This window comes from Lasioglossum baleicum, unplaced genomic scaffold (genome assembly GCF_051020765.1).
Source record: "Lasioglossum baleicum unplaced genomic scaffold, iyLasBale1 scaffold0098, whole genome shotgun sequence".
Taxonomy (NCBI): Eukaryota; Metazoa; Arthropoda; class Insecta; order Hymenoptera; family Halictidae; genus Lasioglossum; species Lasioglossum baleicum.
Window position 1 is genome coordinate 358,541 of NW_027469158.1, and position 16,594 is coordinate 375,134.

Genomic DNA, 16,594 nt, shown 5'->3' on the forward strand with positions numbered 1-16,594 from the left:
GCCCGCTCCACCGCCATGAGATGAAGGGGAGTCATCCCCGCGAGGAGGCACGCCGCCTCCCCGGAGATGGTGCGATATCCCCGTATGGTCCGAATGGCCAGCCGACGCTGCACGCGCCATGCGTGGCGCATGTTGGCCTGGCTGGCCATTAACTCTTCGGACCACACGGGGGCTCCGTACAGGAACTTACTCTGCACCACCCCCGAGTAGAGGCGACGAATCCTGTCATCGGGCCCCCCGATATTGGGCAACAGCCGTCCCATGGCGGCTGCCACCCCATCGACTCGGGGGGCCATCAGGTCGAAGTGCTCTTCGAAGCACCAGCGGCTGTCGAGGGTCAGGCCGAGATAACTCATCTCGCCTTTCACCTCGACAGAGGCTTCACCTACCCGGATCCAGAGTTGGGGTGGCTGCTGGCTCCGAGGCAATGCGTGTAACCACATTGCCTCGGTTTTGCCTGCAGAAATCTCCAGCCCCAATCTCCGGATCCCACCGACGACGCAGCCCACCGCTGCTTGCGCCAGGCTCAGCGTCCTCCTCCACGTCCACCCCTCGACGACCACCAATGTATCATCTGCATAGCAGATCAGGTGGACGCCAAGGGGAAGGTTTGCCCGCAGCACCGCGTCATAAGCGAGTAGCCACAGGAGCGGTCCGAGGATCGACCCCTGTGGCACTCCGCGGTGCATCTGTTCCCTCTGGATATTGCCGTCCCGGCCCGGGTACTCGAACCACCTGTCACTCAGGTAGTCCCGGATGATCTCCTTGAGGTAGGAGGGCACCTGGTAATACTCCAGAGCCCTCACTACCTCATCCCATGGCAGGGTGTTGAAGGCGTTGGTGATGTCGAGACTCACCGCCAACAACACCCTGCCCTGAGCGACAGCATCCCTCCGGAGGGAGGCGAGACGACCGACGGCATCGACCGTCGAGCGCCCCCTCCGGAAGCCGAACTGGCTGTCGCTCAGATCGGGACCACCATGGTTGGACAGGTGCTCGACGAGGCGGTCGGCAATGATCTTTTCGTAGATCTTGCCCGCCTCGTCGAGGAGACACAAGGGCCGGTACGCAGAGGGAACATCTGCGGGCTTTCCCGCCTTATGGAGGAGGACAAGCCTGGCGGTTTTCCATACCTGGGGGAAGGTTCCCCGGCTCATACAGGAGTTTATCATCTGTATGAAGGCCGGGGCGAGGACGTCCAAGACCGCGGCCAACACCCGTCCAGGGACTCCATCGGGACCGGGGGCCTTCTTGCCCCCTTCCCGGATCCTCTGGACGGCTCGGGAGAGCTCACTCTCTGTGACCCCGAGTTCTCCGGTCCAGTTGGTATGGACCGACGGGGGCGGGTTCTCTCTCGTTCCCTCCTGGGGAGGGAAGAGTGTACTGAGGACCCGCCCCAAGAACTCGGGGTCCAGCTCCTCTGTAATGGGGGGCGCCCACGGGCGGAGCTTATTAAGCACCGCCTTGTAGGCGCGCCCCCATGGATCCCTTTGGAGGGATCCGAGGAGCTCATCCCAGGCCGCGGCCTTTGCAGCGGCTATTGCACGCTGCAGAGCCATACGGGCCGCCCTATATTCTGCGTAAAGGGCGGCCACTCTCGCCTCGTCGACGCCTCCAACTGGGTGGCGCCGACGTGCGCGGGTGTACTGGCGTCGGGCGCGGACGCACGCGTCCCTCACGTCTGCAATTTCGCCCGACCACCAGTACGCTGACTTCTTAGGAGCGTGCCTACCGGCCCGGGGCATCGAAGCGTCGCATATCGACCGCATGACGCCCCGGAACCATGACACCCCCTCGTCAGCCCCGCGCTCCCTGGGTTCAACCCAGGAATAGGCGAGAGCTGTGGCTCTCAAGACGTCCTCGTCTAGTCGCTGCAGTGCCCATTTCACGGGCGCTGCGTGGGTGATACCTCTGTTGGGGGGCACGTCCGCCTGCTGCTGGGTGGCTTCCACCTCCATAGTGATATGGAGGTGGTCGGAGAGGGACTCCCACTCCGTGGCCACCCGCCAGGCGGACACACGGCGTACGGCCGCGGGGGTGGCCCAAGTCAGATCGACTATGGACCACCCGTTCGACCGCACGCACGTGGGTACGGAGCCCCGGTTTATTAACCGGAGCTCCATGCCCCCCGCCCAAACATCTAGAGCCTCGCCGCGAGGGGTGGTCCTGGGGTTTCCCCAAGCTGTGGACTTCGAGTTGAAGTCCCCCAGGACCAGCATCGGACCGGCTAAGTAGGGTGTAATCATCACCCTTAGCCGGTCCAGATACTCCTCGAACTCAGCGAGGCTGCAGTTGGGCGATATGTAGCAACCCGCGACCAGCAACCTTCCCCATTTGTACAGTACAACCCCTCGGCCCCGCTCGACCACGGAGCCGGGGGGGAAATCCCCGCCCTTACGGGCCCAGATTGCCACGGAGCCCCCAACGTCCCCTGCCCAAGGGGAGGAGTCGGGGACGCTATAGGGCTCCGTGACAACGGCCAACCCCACCTGCCTCTCCGCCAGGCCATGGACAAACAAGTCCTGGGCCCGACGGGAGTGGTTGAGGTTGGCCTGCACGACCGGGAGCGTCCAGGGCATTAAGGTCCCGTTGACGCTCCCGGTGCGGCCTCCGCACGGCCAGCCGGCTCAGAGGAAGGCGGGGGATCCACCTCCATGACTTCCGTCCCCCCGCCTTCCTCCATGGTCGGTTTGTCGGTGGGCCCCTTCCCACCGACTTTTCGACCTTTCCTCGGGAGCGGGGGGCACAGGCCACTCCCCGCTTTGTGCCCGGCCGGTCTCCCCAGCTCGGTGCAAATCGGGCACCGGGGGGCCGCCGGGCACACATTAGTCCGATGGCCGGTCACACCGCACTTGTAGCACTGGCCGCTACGGTCGACCGTGCTAGTGCACCGCTGCCTGACGTGTCCAACCGCCAGGCAACGGAAGCACTGCAACGGCCTTGCGGCCAGTGCCTCTACTTTTGCGGTGGACCAGCCCACCCGCAACTTTCCCGCGCCCGCCAAAAGGCGGGCGGCCGCGGCGGGGCATTTCAGCCACGTGGTGCCCAACCCTGCTGCCGGGGACTTGATGTCCCCGACCTTAATAGTGTCGGGTGGGCACCCCGTGGCTTCAGCTACCGCCGCCTTCACCTCCTCGGGGGTGACGGAGTCGTCCAGGCCCCTCAGGCGGAGATCCGCCGTTTTCAGGGGCCTGTTGACCCGCACCCCCAGGCCGATTAGTGACGCGGCCATTTTTGATGCCAGGGCGTCGGCCTTGGCACCTCCCTCAGGGCCGGGGATCTCCAGTAGAAGACCCCCGGTCACCGCCCGCTTGGTGCGGATTTCTCCCACCCCCAGCTCGCTGAGCTTGATGGCCGCTTTCGCCGCCGCCATCGCCTCCGCCAGGGTGGTCTTGCACCCCTCCGGAATGGACAGCTAAATCGCTGCCGTCTTTGGAGGGGTGGCCACCCTGGGCGGGGCTCGCCCTCCTTTTCCCTTTCCCTGAGGGGCCCCTTGGAGTCCCTTAGAGGGGGGCGGGGGAGGGTTCGCGACCTTCTTGGCCGCCCTCTTAGCCTTCCGGCCCACAACATCCGCCCAGGTCCCCTCAGAGGAGGGGTTGACTGGCACGGTGCGGGCCGGAGCCGTCTTACTCGGCTGCGAGCTGGGGGCGGGGGCACTCTTCTTCTTCTTCGTTTTCTTCTTCTTCTTCTTTTTCCCGTCTCCCGGGCGTGAAGAAGAAGAAGTGCCGGCGCGAAGAGGAGGAGAGGGCTTGGGGGGGTCCGCCGGGACCTTGCCACCGTTTCGAGGGGTAGGGGGCGAGCGAGGGGGCCCGAAAACCGCCTCGCTCAGCCTCGCCTGCACCCTCTTTATGGGCGCCAGCTTGGCATCTAGCAGGGCTCCCAGCTGTTCCAGGAGCCCGCTTGAGCCCGCCCCCGGCTCCGGTGACGGAGGAGGAGGGTCGGACAGGACCACCACCGACTTCCCCGGCTGTGTTGTTTCCGCTCGGGGAGGAGATGATGACGACGGCTTGGCGGGAGGGGGGAGAAGCTGCGAAGCCACTCCACTCCTCTTCATTGTCATCATCTCCTCCCTGTATGCCTTGATGGTGGCCTCAAGTTCCGCCACCATCCCCCGCAGGTGCTCGTTCTGCTTTTGCAGCGAGCGTATACGGGCTTCTGTATCCTGCGGGGGAGGGAAGGAGGCTGCCACAGGCAGATCAGCGGCGTTGGGGGGGCCCGGTACTTTTTCCCCCCTCTGCACGACCTCAAGTAGTGCCGCCTCGGCATAACGTGCAGACACCTTGAGGTCGCGCACGTAAGTGCCCTTAAGGTTGCCACTCTTGAGGGCGGTTGTCTCCACCAGGCGGACCTTCTGCAGGAACTCCTGCATGATCTCGCCTGTGGAGAGGCCGCTGATCTGCCTCGCCATCTCCGCCACCGCTGGGGTGGAGTCCTTCTTCCTCGAGATGGACTTCTTCTCGCCCTTCCGACCCCCCGTGGCCTGCTCGTTGTCCGAGTCGGACTGATGTTCCCGCCGGCGTTTGTGGGACCTCCCGGACGCGGACGTGTGGTCCGATCCACCTCCCAGCTGGAAGGTATCGCCCAGCCACGGTAGGTCGTGGCCGGGGTTGGCAGTGTCGTCATCGGTGTCGTCGATTATCACCACCGGACCTCCCTTCGTCGCGGCAGTTCTCGACGATTGGCGCGTTGCGCGGCCCGTCGCGCCCGTTGAACCTCCTGCCTTATCCACGTCCAGAGATGGGGGGGCACTGGCAGATGCCACTCCCACCTCTGGGACCTCTCCCACGCTCAGAGCATGGGAGGCATCTCCGCTCACGGAGGCATCGCTTGTCGCCATTACTTCTCGGGTGGCCAAGTGGTCCACCAACCCGAGCTCGCGATTGCCGGATGACGACGCCGGGGACGCTCGCGCGACAACGTCCCCACCGCCGGTACTGGGGTATCCCTCCCCTGCACCGTAAACTTTTGCTAAAGGGAACTTAGGCGGTGTCATTTTGCAATAAACTCTCCTACGTGCCCTTTCAGTCGTCATACAATAATCCGTCCCTGGAGTGCACTGCGTTCGTTTTGTACTGCCATACAGAGATCCGTCAGTGCACCCACTCACCCCTCGCTCCGTTAGCACACGACACTGGTATACATCAGTGCCGTGCCCCACGGTCCACCACGAGGAGGTGGAGCAAGAGGATTTTAGGATACGGACCACCGCCACTGCAGTCATATCCTCCAATGATTCCGAGTCATCATTGGAGAACCCCGTATCCCTCGGACCCCAACCTAACCTAACCTAACCTAACCTGACCTGACCTGACCTGACCTAACCTGATCTGACCTGACCTAACTTAACCTAACCTAACCTAACCTTTCGAAAATGTTTCCTCTCTTTATTAAAAACTAGAAAATGACTTCAAACTTAACCTCTGCACTCTCTCTCGCTCTATTTACATACTAAGCTTAACCGCTAAACGCTAGGCACGTGCAGTCTATTCTAAATCTAACCTAAAGATAAAAACCCAGCACCTGGGTTTTCCGTCCGAGAATTAACGGCCCGCGATTTTCCCGTCGGGAGACGAAACCTCGCCGCAAAACGCTAGCCGCACGCCACTTCTTCTGTCTCTAGCCTAAAGGAGAAAGAAAATAAAAAACGCACTCCTGTCCGGAGGCTTTCCTGCGCCCGGATCTTCCGTCCGAGAATTAACGGCCCGCGATTTTCCCGTCGGGGGACGAAACCTAGCCGCAAAACGCTAGCCGCACGCCACTTAAACTAATTTTAAGCCTAACGGAGAAAGGAACAAAATAAAAAAGAAACGCCCTCCTGTCCGGTGGCTTTCCCGCGCCCGGATTCTAAATCCGGGAATTAACGGCCCGCGATTTTCCCGTCGGGGGACGCAACCTCGCCTAAGTCCCGCTGTTCGGGAATTTAAGGAATAAGCAAATTTTTGTCCAGAATTTATAGGTACTCACTGTACAGTAGTACTTCTAGTTCTTAGACTTTTTTTCAAAATGCTCAGATTTTGAATTTGAACTTTTCAAAATGTCTCCTGTCCTTGCCTATTCTTCCTCACTGAAGGGCACTCCTTAATTCTTAAAATTACCCGAAAACTGAAATTAATGGTCCCCGAACTGTCAAAGATTCCCTGGACTTTTACCGTGAGGATTTAATGTAACCCAGTTCGGAAACTTTTTCGCCCTAAACTTTCCCTAGCCGTCGGAACTCTTTTCCAGGAATTAACTGCCCGTGATTTTGCCGTCGGATGCCGAGTCCGGAAATTAACGGCCCGGGTTTTTGCCGTCGGCTGCCGAGTCCGGGAATTAACGGCCCTAGCCTGATTTTTGCCGTCGGATTGAAAATACGGTGCTTTTCAGCCAGAATCAATTCCTATCACCTCTCTAACTTCCACTATTGCCACTTTAACTGAACTGTGTAGCTCGCGGGCGTACCAGAGGCACTCTATCCGCTCGCACCTGCCCTTCACTGCACCCCTCTATCCTTGCTCCTGCCACCTGTAGAGCGGCCGGACCCCCACGTACCGCCAAGGAACGGACCAAGAATCCTTCCACAGCCTCGAGTTTTATTTCTAAAACCGGGTGGAGGCTGGTGAGTAGACTGGGGGGAGCCCGTTCGCCGTTCTCGTCCCACGCTTTGTTTCCAAAGCCTGGGAGAACCCGACGACCCCCGCTCCGATTGAAAATCCCCTGCTTTACTTAAAGGTTCCTTGTTGATACGTAGACGTCCTTGCCTGGTCAGCCAGCTTCCCTCCTCCGGATCCCTACAGTAGCACCGCACTGCTGCACTATTTAGAACACCGAGAGAGGAGAAAAAACACCACTGATAATTATCTCGCCGTAACTAAATTGCCTAAGCAATTGAAAAAACCTCTAAAGAGTATTCGAAATCTGCGCTATCTCAACACCTCAACTACTGAAACCGCTCTCTAACCTAACCTAACCTAACCTAACCTAACCGTTCGAAATTGTTGCCTTATTTATTAATATTCTCCTCGAAACACTCAAAAGTAAACACTAAAATAAACTCAAACTTTCTCTCTTTTTCTCTCTCTCTCTCGCCTTACAAAATACTCCTATGCTATTTTACACTTAATTTCTACTATAAATTTTCAAAGACGCAGAAAAAAAAACAAAACCCCGTTAAGTTTTTTTAACCTTAATTCTATTTATTTATTCTATTCTAGTCTTACTACACTACTATTTCCGAAAATCTTACTATATTATGTAGTCCGGAAACTTCTGTTACGTGCTATTTGCTCTTATCAAAAGTTTCCGGACACGAAAATTTTTTGAATTTTCAAAAAAATTTGTTGTGCCCAAAGCACGCAAACCTCCTGGAGGTCCGGTCCTCCAACTCAGAATCACGAAATCCGTAATTTAATTCGTCCGGATACTTCCGCAACGAACTTGCTTCCGAAATCTCCGGACACTTCCCACTGAAACCCCCTTAAAATCGTCCGGAAACTTGTGAAACGAAAACTTTGCAGATATACCCGAATTCCGAATTAACCACCTAGCACACCTCAACACAGCCGCGGACGCACCACGGATGCACTTTGCAGAACGGCACGATGCAAGTATCGCTGTACACAGTCACTGGCTATCCGAATTCGCTAATCGCGGCTACCTAGTATACTAAAATCAATTTAATTAATTAAATTCTAACTAAATAGACTAAGTATCCTAACCCTAAACACTTTTTCTTTTTCTTTTCAGGACGTTCCAGCAGGCCTTCTTCTTCCACCCGAAAGACACCAGGACCCGCGAGTCGCCAACAGACGCCCACGCACCACCGAGGAACACGCCGACACCCTTCCACGTCCGAAAGCTTTGTTACCAAAGCCGGGTGGAGGGCAGGTAAGTATAAAAAGGCTCTCGTTTGTCGAGCTCGACCCTCACTTTGTTGCCAAAGCGTGGGAGAATCCGACAAACAATGCTCTGATGACAATTTCTTTTTTCACTTTTTTAGGCTCCTCGCTGATGCGTGTTCGTCCACGCCCACGGCCCCTCCGGCTCTCCAGGATCCGAGAGAATGCACTGCAGGATCGTACCACCTATCACTTTACACTAGCCACTAAATGCTAACTACCTACTGCTCTAAATCGCTGTTCTACGTAATTGCCGTCCTACACCCTAGACTGTATAAACCGCTCTGGAGGGTACGCGACTAACGAGCGCCCACAAAGCCTTCGTTCTCCCCTCCAAATCGGTTTTTCGAAAAAGGTCGTTTGTCATACGGTCGTCTGTATCGACCTTTCGCCTGTCTTCTATTAATACACAGTATCTCTGTTTTCTTTTTTCGTTTCTTCGATACACGTGTCGACCTTTAATTTTGTTTCGTCGGTACACGTGTCCTTACCCATCTTCCCTAGAGGACTTGGCGAAGGGTATCGTCAAAATAAAAATAAATAATTAAATCTAAATTTAGCCTTGCCTCTTCCTCCAGCAAAGGTTACGGACCATGTTCACATTTTCCGTACGAATTTAAATTAAATTTGGCTTTCTATCCCTATTTTATTTCTATTTTACTAATCAACTGTTTCGGCTAGGTTCAACAGTTCCACTCTCCTCTTTTGCTCGGTTTCCGCCGCTGATAAAGAAGAACTCTGTCGGTAAAGACGGTCTCCTTGGCTGATCGTGGAACTACGTGCTATTAAAGTGTGGAACTTTCAGATTTTATCTTTACTTATCCTTTTTCTTAACTAGACGCTATTATTGTTCTAATTGCCTGACGAGAGAGAGATTATTGTACAATGTATTTCCTTAAATCTAGAGTCGCTTATATAGTCATGAAAATAAGCTCACAAATTTAACATTTTCGTTTACTGATTATTTCCAGTTGTGAGCTGCAGATTGTGGACCCAGCAAGCGGTAGGAAAGTATACTGGCATTTTGCTTGACAGCTGGATCGCTCTTCCTCTCCGGTTTTGAAAGTTCGGGCCCGGTTCCACTCATTGAGCCTATCGCAGTCCCTTTTTCCCACCCGCAGGTTTTCCGCTATCCTCTGTCATGACATCGCCTTTCCTTTTCCCTCCCTCCTTCCTAGGTTGTATCTGCAGCATGCTCCTTTCTTCGTTACTGGTTAGTGTCGTCCTAAATTACCTAGATAGACAGAAAAGATAGATTTATCTCATTCTCTTCTTCTACCTCCTCCTCCTCCCTTTTCCTCCTTCTTTCCTCCTCCTCTTTCTTTTTGAGTACACTCGTACAAAATTTAGAGAAGCTTTCCCAGTACTTTACTTTCTCTAAGATCTTTCTCATCAGCTCGTTCGGTTGTAAGTTGTTTTCTGCTATTTGAATTTCCTTCCTCAGCATCGCCCTCTCCTCCTCCCATTCTTCGCAGTGGAACAACGTATGCTCGGGAGAGTCCTCTGTTTCTGGGTGATACCAGCATCTGTCGTTTACTGCCTTACCAATTCTATGCCTAAAGCTGTTGAATACTCCGTGTCCCGTGAGCGCTTGTGTTAAATAGAAGTTAAGACTCCCATGCTTTCTGTTTACCCATGGTTCGATCTCTGGGATTTGACTATGTGTCCATCGTCCAACTTTAGCTTTCCTCCACTCTTCTTGCCACGTTTCCCTTGATCTTTCCGTCGCCTCCTTTCTAAGCCATCGTTTCGTTGCTCTTTTCCTACTCTCCTCTGTTTCTCCTTCGTCTCTTGTGCTTAGGAATGCTTCTATATTTGGTGGCCTTACTGTATCCTCCGGAAGGTCGTATCGATCTCGAAACTCCATTTCTTCCACCGATTCCTCCCTATATGCACCCTCCGGTATCACTCTCGCGGCGTTCCTTCTTGGCCTTGAGTTGCTGTTCTGGTGATCTAAAACCATATTTTCCCAGTCATACAGGTTCTTCCTCTCCTTTATCTTTATGTTCCACGGTACTGTCCCCGTAAGAACAGCCAGTGTTTCCATCGGGACCGTCTTGTAGGCAGAGGCGACTCTCGCCAGACCCAATCTTTGAGTATTTCTCAAGATCCTCCAGTTGGTACCGATTTGTGCCGCCTCCGCCCAGATCGGTGCCCCATACAACACTATTGCCTCCAGGATCATGTAATACAGCCGTCTCGCGCTGTGTCTCAAACCACCCTGATTTGACATAAGCCTGGACAACGCAGCCATTGTCCTGATACCCTTATCCGTTGTTTTTTGGATATGGTCTCTGAATTCGCCTCTATAGTCGAAGATAACTCCTAAATACCTTAGGATCGGGGCAGGCCGTATCTCCACTTCGTTGAAACTAAAACAGAAGTCAGTTGGAATTCTCTTCCTATTAGTGAACATTACCTCTGTTTTCTCTATCCCTAGTTCGAGTCCGACTTCTTCTAGCCATTTTCCGACCTCCTTCACGGCTTGTTCGGTTCTCACTTTCAGGTTTTGTAGTCTGCTGCTTTCAATTACAATCAGTACGTCATCCGCAAATGCTCTGATCGTGCATCCATTCGGCCATCTCCTTCTTAGCAGTCCATCGTAAACAATGTTCCATAGAAACGGACCCAGGACTGACCCCTGTGGCACCCCCATCTCTGCCTCCAGTATCTTGTCAAGACCAACTGTACTGCATTGTATTTTTCTGTTCCTGAAATAATTCTCTATAATTTTAAACAGATAATTAGGGACTTTCCTCTTCTCGAGTTCTTCTAGTATTTGATTCCACCTGAGGGTGTTAAATGCATTTTTAATATCTAGAGCTACCATGACTGAGTACCTCTGTCTATTTATACCACTTCTAACAATTTTTCTTACATCGCTCATCGCGTGGACTGTGGATTTCCCTTTTGTAAATCCAAATTGTTTGTCGTCAAAAGGGTTTACTCCGAGGTGTCTTGTAAATCTACCCTTAAGTACGTACTCGAACAACTTTGCTATTGCATTGATTATGCAAATAGGCCTGAAGGCAGAGACGAGGGTCGGGTCCTTCCCTGGTTTTCTTAATAAGACCGTTCTTGCTATTTTCCAGTCTTCTGGTATCTCGCTTCTACGCAGTATCCCCGTGAACAAAGCCGCGAAGGGATCTGGTCGACAGAGAGCTAACTCTCTTATAATTTCGGGCGATACCCCATCCAGGCCCGCTGCTTTCTTCGGTGCTATTTTTAGAGCTGCTGTTCTAATCTCTTCTTCTTCGATTTTTGGAAATTGCAACTCCTCCATTTCTTCGTTTTCTACTGTGTTCACCTGCTGATTAATTGCGTTTCCTTCCATTGTCGTAGGGTTTCTCGGGAAAAGGCCCATCAGAACCTCTTTCATAAAGTCACCAGACAGGGTTGCAGGCGGGGTGGCCATCTTCACCTTGTTCATTACGGTCTTGTAAGGCTTACCCCATACATCTTTATTTATTTCTTCACAGAATTCTTTCCATTTCTCACTCTTAGCTTTCGATATTTTCCTTCTCAGCTCTCTCATTGTACCTTTGTGTAAGATTTCCAGAATTTCCAGCTCTTCTGTTCCTTTACCTTTCTTCTTTATTTTTCCTCTTTCTCTTTGGATATTCCTCTTTATTTTTCTGACCCTGTTTCTTAGATTACCTAGTTCTTGATTCCACCATACGTTGATTTTATGGTCTTTTTTGTCCTTCGTATTTGTTCTAGTCAGGTTCTCATCTACAACGTTAAAAAAGGTGTTAATAAATCTATTTTCTTCTATCTTACCAAAGTATTGTTTATTGCTAAGGTTCTTATCCTCTATTTCTCTGGCAAACTCTATCTTCAGCTTTTCCATTGACTCTCCTGTGACTTTCCATTTTGGCCTGAATACCTCCTTCCTCGGAATGTTTGTCTCCGTTTCAATAGTGGTCAGGACGTACCTATGATCGGAATCTGTCTCTATATCCAGTACCTGTGAGTTTGCTTTAGTCTTATTGAAATTGGAAAGAGCTAGGAAGTCTATATTAGATTTTCTAGACCCATGCAGGAATGTGGGACCCCCTTTGGGCTTTAAAGGATGGACTCCGACTTTCCACAATTCTTCTAGCACTTCCCTTCCTCTTGTATTCGTTTTCTCCGATCCCCAGGGTGTAGCATGTGCATTCAGGTCACCTCCTAGTATAATCTTTTTCCCTTCAGCTTTTCTTTCTTTTACAAAATCCATGATTTTCTCTAGCCTGTTGGAATATTCATTGCTTGATAAACTGGGCGACAGATATATACTCACAATCACATAGTCTCCTAGCTGGACGGCGGTGAAGTCGTCTTCTCGTTTGTCTCCGTCTTCGAATCTAGCAAGTCCATTTACACCTGTGACCCAAATGGCTGTCGTGTTACCTTTGCCGAAGATCCATGAGCCGGGGTTGAATAGTGGGTCTGAGATTATGACCACGTCAATTTCGAGCTCCACCGCCGTTTGCGCTAGGAGATTCTGCGCGTTCACTGTGAACTTTACTTAATTACTCTTCTACATCTCTGCGATGTATTTCTTATATTGTGGGCAATTGATTGCGCCCGCTACGTGTACAGCATTTGCCGCTGGGATGTTTTCTCTGACACATAGAATGCAACATCGTGTCGCGTTACATCCGTTTATCTGATGTCCCTCTATTCCACAGCCTCTGCATAGTTCATTTCCGTTTAATTCTGCTTTGCACCCGTAGGACATATGTCCCAGAGCATGACATCGGTAGCATCTGATGATGTTCAATGCTTTGGTGATTCTGCAATTAGTAAAACCGATTTTAATTTTACCTTCCTCGTTCAGTTTCTTAGCCGTTTCCACAGGTACTGCGATTATAGCCGACTTTGTTCCGCCATAGCCTATTCTTAACGCCCTGACCTCGATTTCTGACTCAGCCATTTCTCCTATATCTATGCTCTTGGCAATCGCTCGTCTGATCTCTTCTTTTTCCATGGTCGGATCTAGCTCTTTTATTTCGAGAGCTACCTTCGGCGCTAGTTTCCTGACCTTGAACTCTTTTCCCAGGGTAGCTCTGACCGTCTGTTCCATGTCCAATGAGTTTGTATTCTTTTCCAATTCGATGATTAGATCACCTCCTCTGGAGCGCCTAACCATTTGTATTCCTCCCACCTTATCGGGGGCCTCGTTCTTTAATTGTTTAAATAGGTCGGCGAAAGTTCTCTCTTTCGTAGCTTTCACCACTATTGCCTCCGTTTTCGGTGTCGGAGGGGCCTTCCTACTTTTCCTTCTCATTTCCTCTTCTCTCTTCTTGAACCTTTCCTCTTCCTGCTTCTTCTTCATGGTTTCCTTTTCTTCTCTCTTTTCCTTCTTCCTCTTTTCTCCGTCGACTAATTTCCATTCGCTTTCGGAGTCCGCGTCTAGTTCATCCTCTGTTCTATCTTCTTTTCTATTTTTCTTCTTACCCTTTCCGCTATTCTTTTCCCCCCCCCCTGATTCTACTTTCCCCTTCGCTTTTTTCCTATTTCCCTTGTCCCCCTCTTTTTTATCTACATTCCCCTTTTCTTTTTCCCTCTCTTTTTCCTTTTCCTCCTCTGTTGACTTACGTACGAAGGTAGGAGAGCATTGCGAGAACTTGTTCTCGTGCCGCTTTTCTTCCTGCGATTTCCTATATTTGGCTAGGTACTCGATCGCTTTTAAGAAACCTACTGCCGTTTTTAAGTGCCTAACCGTTTGCACCGCGCGTCCCTTCACCTTAATATCTTCTGCATTCGGTATTTCTAACTTTCTCACTGAGTTGGCTACCTCCACGGAATTATTTCGCGCCTTTTTTAACTCCGTTTCTAGTAACTCAACTAATTCTAACAGATCCCTTTCTTCTTTCTCTACCTCGTCTCGGATCTCTAGTATGTCCGGATCGTCACCCCCGTACTGAGTCGGACTTCCCCTTTTTTCCTGTCTAATCTTTTTGCTAATTGTCGAAACGTACGATCCCTTTTCCGAGTCCTCGTATTCCGAATCCGACATGTCCGTTCCATCTCTATCTCTCTTTTCCCCTCTCCGATCCCTTCCGGCCACGGGTAGGGGACTTTTGAATTCCTCTCTCGTCGGTGTTTCCATTGTGAATACTCACCTTTCGTAGGTGAGTATTCACTCTACTTATTTTAACTACTGGTGCCAAAGGTTGTATCAAGAATTAAATCTTCAAAATTGAATTTCCGTTCGAAATTGTTGCCTTATTTATTAATATTCTCCTCGAAACACTCAAAAGTAAACACTAAAATAAACTCAAACTTTCTCTCTTTTTCTCTCTCTCTCTCGCCTTACAAAATACTCCTATGCTATTTTACACTTAATTTCTACTATAAATTTTCAAAGACGCAGCAAAAAAAACAAAACCCCGTTAAGTTTTTAACCTTAATTCTATTTATTTATTCTATTCTAGTCTTACTACACTACTATTTCCGAAAATCTTACTATATTATGTAGTCCGGAAACTTCTGTTACGTGCTATTTGCTCTTATCAAAAGTTTCCGGACACGAAAATTTTTTGAATTTTCAAAAAAATTTGTTGTGCCCAAAGCACGCAAACCTCCTGGAGGTCCGGTCCTCCAACTCAGAATCACGAAATCCGTAATTTAATTCGTCCGGATACTTCCGCAACGAACTTGCTTCCGAAATCTCCGGACACTTCCCACTGAAACCCCCTTAAAATAGTCCGGAAACTTGTGAAACGAAAACTTTGCAGATATACCCGAATTCCGAATTAACCACCTAGCACACCTCAACACAGCCGCGGACGCACCACGGACGCATAACCTAACCTAACCTAACCTAACCTAACCTTTTTTTTTTTTTATTAACGAGGAGGGGAAAATACATTCCGTACGTCGTGAGGGACTCCGATGTTGTATACCCCCTAAAAACCCCTCCTCCTCTAATCCTGTAGTTCTAGGTGGAAAACGAAAACGACCCCCTACCCTACGCGGAAACCGCCTATCGGCATTACTGCACGCAGAGAGAGATACAATTCCGCCCTATGAAATTGACTATATATACACATCCTCTGGCCTCATCGGGCCTACCTATTTCAATATATACAATAAATAAATGTAAAATTTACATATGTACAATCATCTCAGTCTCTAAAGACCAACCTATTTCCTAGGTTACAATATAAATAGATAAATGCATACATACATACATACATACATACGTGCATACATACATACATACATATATACATGAAAGATAGAGGTCTATCTTCTTCTTTGAGTTCTGTCTTCTTGTCTATTTATTCCTTGTTCACGTCTACGGGTACGTTCTTCCTGTTGGATTTGCCGTTCCTTTTCTTCTTTGGCTTTCATTATGTCATTGATATATGTCCTTATTAAGGGCATCTTTGTTTTGTCTTTTAGAACCAAAATCAAGTCTTTCCAATGTAGTGGGCCGATCGCGTTTATTAGGCTGGTCCTTGGGTTTTCCCACGCTGGACACTCTATTAGTGTGTGTTCTGGGCTATCAACCGCGACGTTGCACGCGATGCATTTATCGTCTTTTCGTTTTCCTATCCTGGCTAGATAGTTTGAGAAGCATCCATGTCCCGTAAGAAGCTGGGTCAAGTGAAAGTCCAGTATCTGTGGACCCCAGTCTGTCCATTCCGATATATTTGGGATGAGAGCATATGTATGTCGTCCGTGGCAAGCACTATCCCACCGTGTTTGCCAGCGTATTATCGTTTCCTTTCTTTCCTCTTCTTTGATTTCTTTCAGTTTTATTTGATAGAAATCTTCGTGAATTCTGTCGACGTCTACGGTTCTCAAGAAGATGCGGCGTCTCTCTTCAGCCAGTAGGGTAAGCGGGGGGATGCCCGCCAGTACACATAGTGCGTCCAAGGAGGTGGTTCTATATGCTCGAACCACTCTGGCTAGGGATAGTTTTTGGACCCTATTTATAATCCTTGCTTTTGTGGTGCGATTTGCAACTATTGCCCAAATTGGAGCTGCATAGAGCACCACCGACTCGACCACTCTATAATACAATATCCTCGAGCAGTAGGAGGACCCACCGATGTTGAGCATAACTCTGTTAAGTGCGCCTGCTATTCTGGCTGCCTTGTCTACTACAGAGTTTAGGTGATTGCCGTAGTATTGGTTTCCTTCCATCATCAAACCCAGGTATCTTATCACCTTTTGGGGCTCTAGTGTGGTGTCGTTAAGCTTGATGTTGATCCCTCGTGTAGATTTTCGTCCTGTAAGTAGCAGCAACTCGGACTTCTCGGGAGCCAGAGACATCTGATTCAGCTCGAACCAACGGCTGATTTTCATCAGAGCTATGGTGGCCCTCATGGACAGGTCTTCTGCTTCTGAAGCTGTGACGATTAATGCCACATCATCGGCGTAGCCGTAAAGGTAGGCGCCTCGGGGGAGGGCTATTCTTAATAATTCATCATATTGAATATTCCAGAGTATAGGTGCAAGCACCGAACCCTGGGGTACTCCCGCGTAGATATTAATTATCTGTTGTTGTCCCGAGCTATCAGTGAATACCACTGCTCTGTCCTCAAGGTAGTTTTTAAGGATATCGAATAGTCTTTTGGGTAGGTTTCTAGTTGATAGAGCCTTTACTAGATTATGCCACTTGACAGTGTTAAACGCATTACGCACATCAAGTGCGATCATGGCACAGTGGTGGTTTTTTTTCTTGGCAGCGTTCCAGCACTTAACCACCTCAGCAATTG

General features: G+C 50.4%; 1 protein-coding gene across 1 annotated transcript; it reads right to left on the reverse strand.

Moving 5' to 3' along the window:
* Positions 1-9,102: 9,102 nt before the first annotated feature.
* Positions 9,103-13,974, reverse strand: LOC143219915 (uncharacterized). Its single transcript, XM_076445710.1, has 5 exons — positions 12,519-13,974; positions 11,658-12,374; positions 11,535-11,609; positions 9,250-11,417; positions 9,103-9,111 (listed from the first exon to the last, which is right to left on the reverse strand). Exons 1-5 carry the CDS (start codon positions 13,972-13,974, stop codon positions 9,103-9,105), a joined length of 4,425 nt encoding a protein of 1,474 aa, XP_076301825.1.
* Positions 13,975-16,594: the final 2,620 nt, after the last annotated feature.